This window comes from Pseudophryne corroboree, chromosome 3 (genome assembly GCF_028390025.1).
Source record: "Pseudophryne corroboree isolate aPseCor3 chromosome 3, aPseCor3.hap2, whole genome shotgun sequence".
Classification (NCBI taxonomy): domain Eukaryota; kingdom Metazoa; phylum Chordata; class Amphibia; order Anura; family Myobatrachidae; genus Pseudophryne; species Pseudophryne corroboree.
Window position 1 is genome coordinate 452,161,234 of NC_086446.1, and position 18,206 is coordinate 452,179,439.

Below are 18,206 nucleotides of genomic sequence, written 5' to 3' on the forward strand. Positions count from 1 at the left end.
GAATCTCCTGCAGGGAGGAATAGCTCCCAAAATTTTAGCATCTCCCTGCCCAGTGACAATGAGCGCTGCGAGCCGCTGCCGGGAGCCTGCCGAGTCAAGCAGGAATAAGCTTCACCCCCACCTGTTATCTGTAAACTAACTTCATTGCAGCGGCCCCGGGGAGCGGAACTTGTAAGCGGTGCTGTAGCGGCCGGGGAGAGTGGGACTTGTAAGCGGTGCTGTAGCGGCCGGGGAGAGTGGGACTTGTAAGCGGTGCTGTAGCGGAGGACTTGTAAGCCGTGGCCGTGCCGTAGCGGCCGGGGAGCGGAGAGCACTGAGCCCGCCGTACAGAGCGGGAGTTAGCTCCGCCCCCCTGCTCTGGCGCCAAGTTTAAAAATGAAACCCGCTGTTGAACTTGAAGCGGGAAGCGCCCTGTATCTCCCCGGCCGCCTGTATGCTGCAGCCGGGGAGCCGAGAGCGCTGAGCCCGCCATACGGAGTGGGAGTTAGCTCCGCCCCCCCCCGCTCCGGCGCCAAGTTTAAAAATGAAAACCCGCTGCTGTAACTGAAGCGGGAAGCGCCCTGTATCTCCCCGGCCGCCTGTATGCTGCAGCCGGGGAGCCGAGAGCGCTGAGCCCGCCATACGGAGCGGGAGTTAGCTCCGCCCCCCCCCCGCTCCGGCGCCAAGTTTAAAAATGAAAACCCGCTGCTGTAACTGAAGCGGGAAGCGCCCTGTATCTCCCCGGCCGCCTGTATGCTGCGGCCGGGGAGCGGAGAGCGCTGAGCCCGCCGTACGGAGCGGGAGTTAGCTCCGCCCCCTCCACCTTCGGCGAGCGGGAAGCATGTATCACCCGGCCGCATGTATACTGCGGCCGGGGAGTGGAGAGCGCTGAGCTCGCTTACATAGCGGGCTGAAGCTCCCAGTAATGTTTAAAATACAAAGTGCGCCCTTCATACGCTCTAGCCTACTGGGGAGTAAAGGGGTCCAAGCACCACATATCTTAATACTGACAGTGTAAAATAATATCTGGAAGGAGGGAAGGGGGGGGGGGGATTGTACTCACCGCTGTCCTTCCCGACACACGCCGCACTCAGCGTTTACACTGCTCGACAGAGCGGCCCCGACACGCGCCGCACGCAGCGGTGTCCGGCCCCTGATATGGTGGAGCGGCCCCGACACGCGCCGCACGCAGCGGTGTCCGGCCACTTTTGATACTCACCGCTGCCATGCTGCCGGAATCTTCTGCTGGATGGAGTGGCCCCTACACGCGCCGCACGCAGCGGTGTCCGCCAACTCAGGAGAGCTCAGTGTCTCCCTCAGCCGGGGCCCATCCCGAGCCGCACGCAGCTGCGATGGGACCCCGCCGGCAGCTCCCACGGTGCAGACTGGCAGTGGCAGAGCTGCCAGTCTGTGTGTGTAAGTAAGAAAAATAAAATAATAAAGAAAAAAATAAAATTTCTTCAGCTAAACCCAAGTGAACCAGCTCCCTTGGGCACTAAACTAAGACTGACTTGGAGGGGAGATAGTAGGGGAGGAGCTAGCCACAGTGTGAGAATTTTTAAAGTGCCAGCTCCCAATTACTGCCTACTATTTCCCCATTGTAACTACGCTCCAGTGGCCCCTAGTGGATGAAGGAGAAAGTAATGTTAGGTTTTTTATTTTCAGTGAGATCTGCTGGCAACAGACTCACTGCTACGTGGGACCGAGGGGAGAGAAGCAAACGTACCTGTTCACAGCTAGGTTGCGCTTCTTAGGCTACTGGACACCATTAGCTCCAGAGGGTTCGAACACAGGCAAAGGTCCTCGGTCGTCCATTCCCGGAGCCGTGCCGCCGTCCCCCTCGCAGAGCCAGAAGATCAGAAGTTGGTGATGAAATCGGCGGCTGAAGACTCCTGTCTTCATTAAGGTAGCGCACAGCACCGCAGCTGTGCGCCATTGCTCCTACTGCACACCACACACTCCAGTCACTGTAGGGTGCAGGGCGCTGGGGGGGGGGGGGGGGGGGCGCGGCGCGCCCTGGGCGGGCAATAAGAATACCTTTGGCATAAAAAAGACACATAATACAGTCTGTGGCTGTATATGTGTAAAACCCCCGCCATTTTTTAGTCAGAAACAGCGGGACAGAAGCCCGCCGCTGAGGGGGCGGGGCCTTCTTCCTCAGCACACCATCGCCATTTCTCTTCATAGTTCCGCTGGAAGGACGCTCCCCAGGCTCTCCCCTGCAGTCTCCTGGCACTAAGAGGGTAAAAAGAGAGGGGTGGCACAAAAATGTAGGCAAAAGGTGTATTGATACAGCAGCTATTTAGAAAAATTCACTTCTGGTAGTGTGTATCCCTGTGTATATAGCGCTGTGGTGTGTGCTGGCATACTCTTTCTCTGTCTCCCCATAGACCTTGTGGGGTCCTGTCCTCAGTCAGAGCATTCCCTGTGTGTGTGCTGTGTGTCGGTACGGCTGTGTCGACATGTTTGATGAGGAGGGTTACGTGGAGGCGGAGCAAGTGCAGATAAATGTGGTGTCGCCGCCGACACCTGATTGGAATGATATGTGGAAGGTCTTAAATGACAATGTAAACTCATTACATAAGAGATTTGATTATGTTGCTGCCGGGGGACAGCCGGGCTCTCAACCCGGGCCTGCCCAGGCGCCTCAGAGGCCGTCAGCGTCTCAAAAACGCCCACTATCTCAGTTGGTTGACACAGATGTCGACACGGAGTCCGACTCCAGCGTCGACGAGGATGAGGCACTATTACAGCCCAAAATGACTAAGGCCATCCGATACATGATTATTGCAATGAAAAATGTATTACACATTTCAGAGGCTGACCCTGTCCCTGACAAGAGGGTAAATATGTTTGGGGAGAAAAAGCAGCCAGTGACTCTTCCCCCGTCACATGAATTAAATGAGTTATGTGAAGAAGCGTGGTCTTCCCCTGATAAGAAAGTGGTGATTCCCAAGAGAATACTAATGGCGTACCCTTTCCCGCCAACGGATAGGTTACGCTGGGAATCCTCCCCTAGGGTTGACAAGGCCCTGACGCGCTTATCTAAAAGAGTGGCCCTGCCGTCTCAGGATACGGCCACCCTAAAGGAACCTGCGGATAGGAAGCAGGAAGGTATCTTGAAGTCTGTGTATACACACTCTGGTACTCTACTGAGACCGGCTATTGCTTCAGCTTGGATGTGCAGTGCTGTTGCAGCATGGACAGATACTCTGTCAGAGGGGTTGGATACCCTGGACAGGGATACCGTATTGCTAACACTTAGCCATATTAAAGATGTCGTCTTATATATGCGGGATGCCCAGAGGGACATTTGCCTGCTGGGCTCTCGAATAAATGCAATGTCCATTTCTGCCAGGAGGGTCTTATGGACTCGGCAATGGACAGGGGATGCCGACTCTAAAAAACACATGGAGGTTTTGCCTTATAAGGGTGAGGAATTGTTTGGGGACGGTCTCTCGGACCTGGTCTCCACAGCTACTGCTGGAAAGTCGACTTTCTTGCCACAGGTTTCCTCACAGTCTAAGAAAGCACCGTATTACCAAATGCAGTCCTTTCGTTCTCAAAAAAGCAAGAGAGTCAGAGGTGCATCCTTTCTTGCCAGAGGCAGGGGTAGAGGAAAGAAGCTGCACCATGCAGCCAGTTCTCAGGAACAAAAGTCCTCCCCTGCTTCCACTAAGTCCACCGCATGACGCTGGGGCTCCACAGGCGGAGCCAGGAGCGGTGGGGGCGCGTCTCCGAAATTTCTGCAACCAGTGGGTTCGCTCACAAGTGGATCCTTGGGCTATACAAATTGTATCTCAGGGATACAAGCTGGAATTCGAATTGACGCCCCCTCACCGTTACCTAAAATCCGCCTTGCCAGCTTCTCCCACGGGGAGGGAGATAGTCCTGACGGCTATTCACAAGCTGTACCTCCAGCAAGTGATAATAATGGTACCCCCCATTCAGCAGGGAAGGGGTTACTATTCCACACTGTTTGTGGTACCGAAACCGGACGGTTCGGTAAGACCCATTCTAAATTTAAAATCCTTGAGCATTTACATGAGAGAGTTCAGGTTCAAAATGGAATTGCTCAGAGCGGTCATTGCCAGCCTGGAAGAGGGGGATTTTATGGTATCTCTGGACATCAAGGATGCGTACTTGCATGTCCCCATTTATCCGCCTCACCAGGAGTACCTCAGGTTTGTGGTACAGGACTGTCATTACCAATTCCAGAAGTTGATGTTTGGTCTATCCACGGCACCGAGAGTCTTTACCAAGGTAATGGCGGAGATGATGGTACTTCTCCGGAAGCAAGGAGTTACAGTTATCCCGTACTTGGACGATCTCCTCATAAAGGCGAGGTCCAGAGAGCAGTTGTTGGTCAGCGTAGCGCACTCTCAGGAAGTGTTGCTATGGCACGGCTGGATTCTGAATATTCCAAAGTCGCAGCTGATTCCTACGACGCGTCTGCCCTTCCTGGGCATGATTCTGGACACAGACCAGAAGAAGGTATTTCTCCCGGAGGAGAAGGCTCAGGAGTTAGTGACCATGGTCAGGGATCTCCTGAAACCAAAGCAGGTGTCGGTGCATCACTGCACGCGAGTCCTGGGAAAGATGGTAGCGTCATACGAAGCCATTCCTTTCGGCAGGTTCCATGCCAGGATCTTTCAGTGGGATCTGTTGGACAAGTGGTCCGGATCGCATCTTCAAATGCATCGGCTGATCGCCCTGTCCCCGAGGGCCAGGGTGTCTCTTCTGCGGTGGCTGCAGAGTGCTCATCTTCTCGAGGGCCGCAGGTTCGGCATACAGGACTGGGTCCTGGTGACCACGGATGCAAGCCTCCGCGGATTGGGGGCAGTCACTCAGGGAAGAAACTTCCAGCGGGCTGTGGTCAAGTCAGGAGACTCGTCTGCACATAAACATACTGGAATTAAGGGCCATATACAACGCCCTGAGTCAAGCGGAGCCCCTGCTTCGAGACCAACCAGTGCTGATTCAGTCAGACAACATCACTGCAGTCGCCCATGTAAACCGACAGGGCGGCACAAGAAGCAGGGTGGCGATGGCGGAAGCCACAAGGATTCTTCGTTGGGCGGAGAATCACGTACAAGCACTGTCCGCAGTGTTCATTCCGGGAGTGGACAACTGGGAAGCAGACTTCCTCAGCAGGCACGACCTCCACCCGGGAGAGTGGGGACTTCATCAAGAAGTCTTCGAGCAGATTGCAAATCGGTGGGAACGGCCACAGGTGGACATGATGGCGTCCCGCCTAAACAAAAAGCTAAAAAAAATATTGCGCCAGGTCAAGGGACCCTCAGGCGATAGCTGTGGACGCACTGGTAACTCCGGGGTGTTCCAGTCGGTATATGTGTTTCCTCCTCTTCCTCTCATACACAAGGTACTGAGAATAGTAAGAAAAAGAGTGAGAACGATACTCATCGTTCCGGATTGGCCAAGAAGGACTTGGTACCCAGAACTTCAAGAGATGGTCACAGAGGACCCATGGCCTCTGCCTCTCAGACAGGACCTGTTGCAGCAGGGGCCCTGTCTGTTCCAAGACTTACCGCGGCTGCGTTTGACGGCATGGCGGTTGAACGCCGGATCCTAGCGGAAAAGGGTATACCGGATGAAGTAATTCCTACGCTGATAAGAGCTAGGAAGGATGTGACAGCAAAGCATTATCACCGCATATGGCGGAAATATGTTGCTTGGTGTGAGGCCAGGAAGGCCCCTACAGAGGACTTCCAGTTGGGTCGTTTTCTGCATTTCCTACAGTCAGGTGTGACTATGGGCCTCAAATTAGGGTCCATAAAGGTTCAGATCTCGGCCCTATCCGTTTTTTTCAAAAAGAACTGGCTTCACTGCCTGAGGTTCAGACTTTTGTAAAGGAAGTGCTGCATATTCAGCCTCCTTTTGTGCCACCAGTGGCACCTTGGGATCTTAACGTTGTGTTGGATTTCCTGAAATCCCACTGGTTTGAGCCACTTAAGACCGTGGAGCTAAAATATCTCACGTGGAAAGTGGTCATGCTATTGGCCTTAGCTTCGGCTAGGCGTGTGTCAGAATTGGCGGCTTTGTCATGTAAAAGCCCCTATCTGATCTTCCATATGGACAGGGCAGAATTGAGGACTCGTCCCCAATTTCTCCCTAAGGTGGTATCATCGTTTCATTTGAACTAACCTATTGTGGTGCCTGCGGCTACTAGGGACTTGGAGGATTCCAAGTTGCTGGACGTTGTCTGGGTTTTGAAAATTTATGTTTCCAGAACGGCGGGAGTCAGAAAGTCTGACTCGCTGTTTATTCTGTATGCAGCCAACAAGGTTGGCGCTCCTGCTTCGAAGCAGACTATTGCTCGCTGGATCTGTAGCACGATTCAGCTGGCTCACTCTGCGGCTGGATTGCCGCATCCAAAATCAGTGAAAGCCCATTCCACAAGGAAGGTGGGCTCTTCTTGGGCGGCTGCCCGAGGGGGTCTCGGCTTTACAGCTTTGCCGAGCTACTACTTGGTCGGGTTCAAACACATTTGCTAAGTTCTACAAGTTTGATACCCTGGCTGAGGAGGACCTTGAGTTTGCTCATTCGGTGCTGCAGAGTCGTCCGCACTCTCCCGCCCGTTTGGGAGCTTTGGTATAATCCCCATGGTCCTTACGGAGTCCCCAGCATCCACTAGGACGTCAGAGAAAATAAGAATTTACTCACCGGTAATTCTATTTCTCGTAGTCCGTAGTGGATGCTGGGCGCCCGTCCCAAGTGCGGACTTCTTCTTCTGCAATACGTGTATATAGTTATTGCTTACTAAAGGGTTATTGTTATGAGCCATCCGTTGATTGAGGCTCAGTTGTTGTTCATACTGTTAACTGGGTATGGTTATCACAAGTTATACGGTGTGATTGGTGTGGCTGGTATGAGTCTTACCCTGGATTCCATATCCTTTCCTTGTAGTGTCGGCTCTTCCGGGCACAGTTTCCCTAACTGATGTCTGGAGGAGGGGCATAGAGGGAGGAGCCAGTGCACACCAGATAGTACCTAATCTATCTTTTAGAGTGCCCAGTCTCCTGCGGAGCCCGTCTATTCCCCATGGTCCTTACGGAGTCCCTAGCATCCACTACGGACTACGAGAAATAGAATTACCGGTGAGTAAATTCTTATTTTTTAAAGAGAGGCTATCGTAATAACCATCTTAAAAAAGCCCTGGAACGTGCGTTGCAAATGCCAAAGATTATCCCAGAAAAACAAGAGAAAATGATAGATCAGGAAGCACAAGTATGGGTTATGGATTATACCACAGCTAGCAAAAGCAAGGCGTTTTTGGCCTGTAGTACAAAAAGATCCTAAATTACCATCTTTAGCAGAGAAGAGATTAATGCCAAGCTTTCGTCGAGGCAAGAACATAAAAGATAGCATAGTGGTAACTGACCTCTAAACTAAAATCCACACAGACAAATTTTCTTACTAAAAAACCTGGTGTGTATAAATGTTTGGGGTGCACAACATGTCATTACTTGGAGATGGGAAATTATTTCCTCCATCCAAGTACAGGTAAAAAAAATCCCTATTACACATGTACTATCATGTTCCAGTAAGTACATTATGTATTACATTATATGTTCCAGTGACAAACTATATATAGGAAAATCAGTGCGTACTTTTAAAGAAAGAATGGCCCAGCATAGGAGTGCTATTCAACAATGTTTAAAGGGTAAATCTATTGATCAACCAGTTGCTAAACATTTCAAAAGTGCAGGTCATAGTCTAGCACAGCTGAAATATAAGATTATTGATCATGTGCCTGAAAGCTTGAGAGGGGGTGATAGAGATCGGCTTCTTCTCAAAAAGGAAACTAAATGGATACATGTGCTAAATACCCTTCAGCCGAATGGCCTAAATTAGTATTTATCTTATAGCGGTTATTTATAGATACTTTGTATCAGTATTGGTGACCGTTTATTTGTAGAGGAAATTCTGCTGCTGATTGTACAATGTGCTGATGTAATTTTAACCCTGCTTTGAGCTATTTTGTACAATACTGTATACAGTTTTGGAACATACTCTGTATCATTTTAAATGTTATTTGATCTTTTTGATAAGTTTGCTGTGTGTATGACATGCTTGTCAATCCAGTGTTAATCTCTGCCCTGACCGCTTCCATGGTGATAGATTGAGCATATTGGTGTGAAATGTCTGGGGTTAATTTTGTAACCAGCAGACTGTGGGGCAGATTTATTTATTAAACTCGGTGAAGTGAAAGTGTAAGGTGAGATTTTCTTGTAACATATATTCCTGATGTCGGTTTTTCTTTAATTAAACCGAAACGTAGAAGTTATATATGGACTTCGTTTGATTATTCACCTGTGAGTGCAACCTTCACAAACATCTGTATGCATTTTTTAGGAAGGCATCGGGTTATCTGAATTGAAGGACGCAAGGAGTGCCGGCTTCACGAATACAATACATACATATATGTTTGTGTGTGTGTGTATATGTGTATATATATATATATATATATATATATATGTATATGTATATGTATATGTGTTTATTTATATATATATATATATATATATATATATATGTGTGTATGTGTGTGTGTGTATATATATATATATATATATATATATATATGTGTGTGTGTGTGTATGTATGTATGTATGTATATATATATATATATATATATATATATATATATATATATATATATATATATATATATATATATATAATTTCTCTAACGTCCTAGTGGATGCTGGGGACTCCGTAAGGACCATGGGGAATAGACGGGCTCCGCAGGAGACAGGGCACTTTAAGAAATAATTTGGATACTGGTTTGCTCTGGCTCCCTCTATGTCCCTCCTCCAGACCTCAGTTTGAATCTGTGCCCGGACGAGCTGGGTGCTACTTAGTGAGCTCTCCTGAGCTTGCTATAAGAATTAGGTTTATTTTCAGAGAGATCTGCTGGCAACAGACTCTCTGCAGCGTGGGACTGAGGGGAGAGAAGCAGCACTACTCACTGAAGATAGGTCCTGCTTCTAAGGCTACTGGACACCATTAGCTCCAGAGGGATCGTACACAGGATCTCACCCTTTGTCGTCCGATCCGGAGCCGCGCCGCCGTCCCCCTCGCAGAGCCGGTAGACAGAAGCCGGGTGAAAGAAGCAAGAAGACTTCAAAATCGGCGGCAGAAGACTCCAGTCTTCAAACTGAGGTAGCGCACAGCACTGCAGCTGTGCGCCATTGCTCCCACATTAAACCCACATATTCCGGTCACTGTAGGGTGCAGGGCGCAGGGGGGGGGGGCACCCTGGGCAGCAATTAGGACCTCTTGGCAAAAGTTGGGCATATATACAGTTGGGCACTGTATATATGCATGAGCCCCCGCCATAATTTTACACAGAAACGCTGGACAAAAGCCCGCCGCTGAGGGGGCGGGGCTTCTTCCTCAGCACTCACCAGCGCCATTTTCTCTCCACAGCTCTGCTGAGAGGAAGCTCCCCAGGCTCTCCCCTGCAGATTCACGGTAGAAGACGGTAAAAAGAGAGGGGGGGGGCACATAAATTAGGCGCAAAAACAATATATGCAGCAGCTACTGGGTTAACACTAAGTTACTGTGTGATTCCTGGGACATATAGCGCTGGGGTGTGTGTGCTGGCATACTCTCTCTCTGTCTCTCCAAAAGGCCTTGTGGGGGAACTGTCTTCAAAAAGAGCATCCCCTGTGTGTGTGTGTGGTGTGTCGGTACGCTTGTGTCGACATGTTTGACGAGGAAGGCTATGTGGAAGCAGAGCGGGAGCAAATGAATGTGGGGACGGCGCCGACACCTGATTGGATGGATATGTGGAAGGTTTTAAATGATCATGTTAATTCCTAGCATAAAAGGTTGGATAAAGCTGAAACCTTAGGACAGTCGGGGTCTCAGCCCATGCCTGATCCTATGTCGCAAAGGCCGTCAGGGTCTCAGAAGCGCCCACTATCCCAAATTGTTGACACAGATATCGACACGGATTCTGACTCCAGTGTCGATGGCGATGATGCAAAGTTACAGCCTAAATTGGCTAAAGCCATCCGTTATATGATTATAGCAATAAAGGATGTGTTGCATATCACAGAGGAAACCCCAGTCCCTGACAAGAGGGTTCATATGTATGGGGGAAAAAGTCAGGTGGTGACCTTTCCCCCTTCACATGAGCTAAATGAGTTATGTGAAAAGGCTTGGGAATCTCCAGATAAAAAACTGCAGATTTCCAAACGGATGCTTATGGCGTATCCCTTCCTGCCAACGGACAGGTTACGCTGGGAATCCTCCCCTAGGGTGGACAAAGCTCTCACACGCTTATCCAAGAGGGTAGCCCTGCCGTCACAGGATACGGCCACCCTAAAAGATGCTGCGGATAAAAAGCAAGAGGGTACCCTGAAGTCCATTTATATAAATTCAGGTACCTTACTAAGGCCGGCAATTGCGTCGGCCTGGGTGTGTAGTGCTGTAGCAGCATGGACGGGATACCTTATCTGAGGAACTTGATACCTTGGACAAGGATACTATATTAATGACCCTGGGGCATATAAAAGACGCTGTCCTATATATGAGAGATGCTCAAAGAGACATTAGCCTTCTGGGCTCTAGAATAAATGCAATGTCGATTTCTGCCAGAAGGGTCCTGTTGACTCGGCAATGGACAGGCGATGCCGACTCAAAAAGGCACATGGAGGTTTTACCTTACAAGCGTGAGGAGTTGTTTGGGGAGGGTCTCTCGGACCTGGTCTCCACAGCTACTGCTGGAAAGTCAAATTTTTTGCTGTATGTTCCCTCACAACCTAAGAAAGCACCGTATTACCAAATGCAGTCCTTTCGATCACAAAAGGGCAAGAAAGTCCGAGGTGCGTCCTTTCTTGCCAGAGGCAGGGGCAGAGGAAAGAAGCTACACAACACAGCTAGTTCCCAGGAACAGAAGTCCTCCCCGGCTTCCACTAAATCCACCGCATGACGCTGGGGCTCCACAGGCGGAGCTAGGCCCGGTGGGGGCGCGTCTCCGAAATTTCAGCCACAAGTGGGTTCACTCCCAGGTGGATCCCTGGGCACTAGAGATTGTGTCTCAGGGATACAAGCTGGAATTCGAAGAGATGCCCCCTCACCGATACCTCAAATCGGCCCTGCCAGCTTCCCCCTTAGAGAGGGAAATAGTGTTAGCTGCAATTCACAAATTGTATCTTCAACGAGGAAAGGGTTATTATTCGACCATGTTTGTGGTACCGAAACCGGACGGTTCGGTCAGACCCATATTGAATTTAAAATCCCTGAACATGTACCTGAAAAGGTTCCGGTTCAAGATAGAATCGCTCAGAGCGGTCATTGCAAGCCTGGAAGGGGGGGATTTTATAGTGTTTCGGGACATAAAGGATGCATACCTTCATGTCCCCATTTATCCACCTCATCAGGCGTACCTCAGATTTGTGGTACAGGATTGTCATTACCAATTCCAGACGTTGCCGTTTGGTCTCTCCACGGCACCGAGAATATTTACCAAGGTAATGGCGGAAATGATGGTGCTCCTGCGAAAGCAAGGGGTCACAATTATCCCATACTTGGACGATCTCCTCATAAAGGCGAGGTCCAGAGAGCAGTTGCTGATCAGCGTAGCACGCTCTCGGGAAGTGTTACAACAGCACGGCTGGATTCTAAATATTCCAAAGTCGCAGTTGACTCCTACGACTCGTCTGCCCTTCCTGGGCATGATTCTGGACACAGACCAGAAGAGGGTTTTATCTCCCGATGGAGAAAGCTCAGGAGCTCATGACACTGGTCAGAGACCTATTAAAACCAAAACTGGTGTCGGTGCATCACTGCACGCGAGTCCTGGGAAAGATGGTGGCATCATACGAGGCCATTCCCTTCGGCAGGTTCCATGCGAGGACCTTTCAATGGGATCTGTTGAACAAGTGGTCCGGATCACATCTACAGATGCATCGGCTGATCACCCTATCCCCCAGGGCCAGGGTGTCTCTCCTGTGGTGGCTGCAGAGTGCTCACCTTCTCGAGGGCTGCAGATTCGGCATTCAGGATTGGGTCCTGGTGACCACGGATGCAAGCCTCCGAGGGTGGGGGGCAGTCACACAGGGAAGAAATTTCTAAGGGCTGTGGTCAAGTCAGGAGACTTGCCTTCACATCAATATCCTGGAACTAAGGGCCATATACAACGCCCTAAGTCAAGCGGAGACCCTGCTTCGCGACCAATCGGTGCTGATTCAGTCAGACAACATCACCGCAGTGGCTCATGTAAACCGCCAAGGCGGCACAAGGAGCAGGGTGGCGATGGCGGAAGCCTCCAGAATTCTTCGCTGGGCGGAGAATCACGTAAGAGCACTGTCAGCAGTGTTCATTCCTGGAGTGGACAACTGGGAAGCAGACTTCCTCAGCAGGCACGACCTCCACCCGGGAGAGTGGGGACTTCATCAAGAAGTCTTCACGCAGATTGCAGTCGGTGGGAACTGCCACAGGTGGACATGGCATCCCGCCTCAACAAAAAGCTACAGAGGTATTGCGCCAGGTCAAGAGACCCTCAGTCGATGGCTGTAGACGCACTAGTGACACCGTGGGTGTTCCAGTCGGTTTATGTATTTCCTCCTCTTCCTCTCATACCCAAGGGGCTGAGAATCATAAGAAAAAGAGGAGTGAGAACAATACTCATTGTTCCGGATTGGCCAAGAAGGACTTGGTATCCAGATCTGCAAGAAATGCTCACAGAGGACCCATGGCCTCTGCCTCTAAGACAGGACTTGTTGCAACAGGGGCCCTGTCTGTTCCAAGACTTACCTCGGCTGCGTTTGACGGCATGGCGGTTGAACGCCGGATCCTAGCAGAAAAAGGCATTCCGGTTGAGGTTATTCCTACGCTGATAAAGGCTAGGAAGGACGTGACTGCTAAACATTATCACCGTATATGGCGAAAATATGTTGCTTGGTGTGAGGCCAGGAATGCCCCTACGGAGGAATTCCAGCTGGGCCGTTTCCTTCACTTCCTACAGTCGGGAGTGACTTTGGGCCTGAAATTGGGTTCCATTAAGGTCCAGATTTCGGCCCTATCCATTTTCTTTCAAAAAGAACTGGCTTCTCTACCTGAAGTTCAGACGTTTGTAGAGGGAGTGCTGCATATTCAGCCCCCTTTTGTGCCTCCAGTGGCACCTTGGGATCTTAACGTGGTGTTGAATTTCCTGAAGTCTCACTGGTTTGAGCCACTGAAAACCGTGGAGTTAAAATTTCTCACGTGGAAGGTGGTCTTGCTATTAGCCTTGGCTTCAGCTAGGCGTGTGTCAGAATTAGCGGCTTTGTCACATAAAAACCCCTATCTGGTTTTCCATATGGACAGGGCAGAATTGCGGACCCGTCCACAATTTCTGCCAAAAGTGGTGTCATCTTTTCATATGAACCAACCTATTGTGGTGCCTGTGGCTACTCGTGACTTGGAGGATTCCGAGTTACTAGATGTGGTCAGGGCTTTGAAGGTTTATGTAGCCAGAACGGCTAGAGTCAGGAAAACTGAATCGCTGTTTATCCTGTATGCATCCAACAAGCTGGGTGCTCCTGCTTCAAAGCAAACTATTGCTCGCTGGATCTGTAACACGATTCAGCAGGCTCATTCTGCGGCTGGATTGCCGCTTCCAAAATCAGTAAAAGCCCACTCCACAAGGAAGGTGGGCTCTTCTTGGGCGGCTGCCCGAGGGGTCTCGGCATTACAGCTTTGCCGAGCAGCTACTTGGTCAGGTACGAACACTTTTGCAAAGTTTTACAAGTTTGATACCTTGGCTGAGGAGGACCTTGTGTTTGCTCATTCGGTGCTGCAGAGTCATCCACACTCTCCCGCCTGTTTGGGAGCTTTGGTATAATCCCCATGGTCCTTACGGAGTCCCCAGCATCCACTAGGGCGTTAGAGAAAATAAGATTTTACTTACCGGTAAATCTATTTCTCGTAGTCCGTAGTGGATGCTGGGCGCCCCGTCCCAAGTGCGTACTTCTTCTGCAATACTTGTATATAGTTATTGCTTAAATAAGGGTTATGTTTGGTTGCATCAGGGTTGATCTGATGCTCCGTTGTTGTTCATACTGTTAACTGGGTAAGTTTATCACGAGTTATACGGTGTGATTGGTGTGACTGGTATGAGTCTTGCCCTGGATTCCAAAATCCTTTCCTTGTAATGTCAGCTCTTCCGGGCACAGTTTCTCTAACTGAGGTCTGGAGGAGGGACATAGAGGGAGGAGCCAGAGCACACCAGTATCCAAATTCTTTCTTAAAGTGCCCTGTCTCCTGCGGAGCCCGTCTATTCCCCATGGTCCTTACGGAGTCCCCAGCATCCACTACGGACTACGAGAAATAGATTTACCGGTAAGTAAAATCTTATTTTATATATATATCCTGACGACGTCAGGATCCTGACGACTGGTGCCTACCCGAAACGTTGATGCCTTAAATAAAAGTTATCTGCTACTTACGTGAGTAAAAGACTGAGTGCCGCCATCCTGCCAATTTATACTTTAGGATTACTTCCTTATGGAGGGCACCGGAGCAATTACAGCTGCTTAAATACTAGTGCCGGATGATTCTGTCTATATATATATATATATATATATAGAGATATAGAGATATAGAGATATAGAGATATAGAGATATAGAGATATATATAGATAGATATATATAGATAGATATATATAGATAGATATATATAGATAGATATATATAGATATATATTGCTCAAAAAAATAAAGGGAACACTAAAATAACACATCCTAGATCTGAATGAATGAAATATTCTAATTAAATACTTTGTTCTTTACATAGTTGAATGTGCTGACAACAAAATCACACAAAAATTATCAATGGAAATCAAATTTATTAACCCATGGAGGTCTGGATTTGGAGTCACCCTCAAAATTAAAGTGGAAAAACACACTACAGGCTGATCCAACTTTGACATAATGTCCTTAAAACAAGTCAAAATGAGGCTCAGTAGTGTCTGTGGCCTCCTCGTGCCTGTATGACCTCCCTACAACGCCTGGGCATGCTCCTGATAAGGTGGCGGATGGTCTCCTCAGGGATCTCCTCCCAGACCTAGACTAAAGCATCCGTCAACTCCTGGACAGTCTGTGGTGCAACGTGGCATTGGTGGATGGAGCGAGACATGATGTCCCAGATGTGCTCAATTGGATTCAGGTCTGGGGAACGGGCGGGCCAGTCCATAGCATCAATGCCTTCGTCTTGCAGGAACTGCTGACACATTCTAGCCACATGAGGTCTAGCATTGTTTTGCATTAGGAGGAACCCAGGGCCAACCGCACCAGCATATGGTCTCACAAGGGGTCTGAGGATCTCATCTCGGTATCTAATGGCAGTCAGGCTACCTCTGGTGATCACATGGAGGGCTGTCCGGCCCCCCAAAGGAATGCCTCTCCACACCATTACTGACCCACTGCCAAACCGGTCATGCTGGAAGATGTTGCAGGCAGCAGAACGTTCTCCTTGGCGTCTCCAGACTCTGTCACATGTGCTCAGTGAGAACCTGCTTTCATCTGTGAAGAGCACAGGGCGCCAGTGGCGAATTTGCCAATCTTGGTGTTCTCTGGCAAATGCCAAATGTCCTGCACGGTGTTGGGCTGTAAGCACAACCCCCACTTGTGGGCGTAGGGCCCTCATACCACCCTCATGGTGTCTATTTCTGATCGTTTGAGTAGACACATGCACATTTGTGGCTTGCTGGAGGCCATTTTGCAGGGCTCTGGCAGTGCTCCTCCTGTTCCTCCTTGCACAAAGGCGGAGGTAGCGGTCCTGCTGCTGGATTGTTGCCCTCCTACGGCCTCCTCCACGTCTCCCGATGTACTGGCCTGTCTCCTGGTAGCGCCTCCATGCTCTGGACACTACGCTGACAGACACAGCAAACCTTCTTGCCATAGCTCGCATTGATGTGCCATCCTGGATGAGCTGCACTACCTGAGCCACTTGTGTGGGTTGTAGGGAGGTCATACAGGCACGTGGAGGCCACACACACTACTGAGCCTCATTTTGACTTGTTTTAAGGACATTACGTCAAAGTTGGATCAGCCTGTAGTGTGTTTTTCCACTTTAATTTTGAGGGTGACTCCAAATCCAGACCTCCATGGGTTAATAAATTTGATTTCCATTGATGATTTTTGTGTGATTTTGTTGTCTGCACATTCAACTACGTAAAGAACAAAGTATTTAATAAGAATATTTCATTCATTCAGATCTAGGATGTGTTATTTTAGTGTTCCCTTTATTTTTTTGAGCATTGTGTATGTGTGTGTGTATATATAATATAAATATATATATATATATATATATATATATATATATATATATATATATATATATATATATATATATATATAAAAACTGAAACGTTAACCGCTGCTTATGGTGCCCATCACCTATCTTTAATTGCTGCTAGTAAGTCCCAGGAGAGCCGTAAGTGTTCTTTAAGCACAGTATCCAAACGGGTGATTTACCCCCCCATGTGTGTTTTTATTTGTATCTAATTGTGTTTATATCTCTCCCTTAGACTCTTATCTCACAGACCAGGGCAAAACAAGCTGCCACGATGAGCGAGGTGGAGTGGCGAGGGCGCACAATTCCTATCAAAATTGATAAGGTGCGGATATTCCTTCTTGGGCTGTCGGACACAGAAGCTGCAATTGCTCAGGTAAATGGGAAAGTATTGACCTTTAGTTAATAATGTATTTTTGTAGGTACCTCTACAGCGGTGAGGTAAGTGGCTGGGGAGGCATTGACTAGTATCGCAACCAGACTTAAACACCATATATGAATCCGAGGGTTTAGCTGGGCATTATGCAAAGGTGCAGTAGTATATACTGCTGGAAATTTGATGAATTTTGGGCGGCGGAGATGTGCGGACAAGGTAGGCAGGTGAGGCAGCGTCTCACCAGTCATGCTCCGGCGTTTTGCCTATAAATATGATTAGAATAATACAAAGAAGACATTTAAAATATCTGTGTAGTGTTTCATATAATTTCTTCTACACTACTTCATGGCAGCCATTACTCTGGGATTGCATCCCATCCCCCTAGTTCTAGACAGGAAGTTTTTTCACACTTAAGGGACCGCCCACTTAGGGTATATAGAGTTACTCCTCCCCTTCCTCCATGGTCTTTTTTTCCTGTCTCCTAGTCAGGACAGTGTAGGTGTTTTGTTATTTTGTTCCAAGGGCTTACCTCATTATCTATACCCAGCGTATGCGCCTCTTGGTAGCCGCAGTCTGGATGTGGTGGCACCCTGGGTGGAGGCTGGTGCACAGCAATTTTAAAGGCCAGTCAAGGAAGTGCCTGTCTGTATTTTTTACAAAGCTGGATCGCTGCTGGCTTTCCTCTCCATTTGCAGATGCATGTGTTTCTATGCTTCCTGGCTCTGGACCTGCAGAGCAGCGGGCAGAGGTGCATGTGATGGCTGGTGGCTGTCCCAGGAAGATGGTCTGAGCATATGCCCGCCCCAAGTTAGGGGTCGGAGGCGGAGAAAATGGCGCCATGCACCAAGAAATAATGACGCTGCTGGTCCCACCAATTTATACTACAAGCTTATGGCAATATGAAGTAGCGCCTTCTCCCCAAAAGCCTGTAAAATCCCGTTTGGTGGCGTGGACTACCACCCAAGAGTGGTAACCAGCCGGTGGTCAGGAGTCTGACCGCCGGTATTTCAGCTATTGTCGGGATTCCGGTGTCTGTATCCTGACCGCCGGCATCCCAGCAGGCTGACTGATATGTACACTGCTTCTGACTTACACATGTGCACAACACAACCCTAGTTAATAATTAGCTCTGTCTGTTCACAGTGTGAATTTTTAAATAATGTAAAGTGAACAGTAGGTCTTATTTCAGTAGGAATGTCACTGGACTGTAATGCTAAATCAGCAGGATGCAGTGATGTGCTTGTTCTTCTACAGTGTGTACAGTGTTGTGTCTATGCTCCCTTCGTGATCAGGACCAGGAAGTGACAGTGACAGCATGAAAGGGCAGAAGCGAACTTCCGGCCTTACAGCACCTTAATGTATTATCCTATCTCCATTTGTTTGAGGTTATTTTTTGTTATCTATGCACCATTGTACCCTTGCGTGCTTGCTTCGCTCGCAACCCTTTGGTCTTGGTGTCTCGCTTCGCAAGCCACAGGTTTCTATTACAAATAGTTAGTGACATGGACTGAGGGGCTTATGGGAAAGGTCCTTTCTACGAAGG

At 48.9% G+C, this 18,206-nt stretch overlaps 1 protein-coding gene across 1 annotated transcript in view; it reads left to right on the top strand.

Moving 5' to 3' along the window:
- The window catches only part of SRP68 (signal recognition particle 68), a 137,862-nt gene that overhangs the window by 66,762 nt on the left and 52,894 nt on the right, over nt 1-18,206 (top strand). Inside the window, exon 8 of the mRNA XM_063960561.1 lies at nt 16,523-16,663. Within this exon, the coding sequence (XP_063816631.1) occupies nt 16,523-16,663 (141 nt within the window). The remainder of the gene's footprint in view (nt 1-16,522; nt 16,664-18,206) is intronic.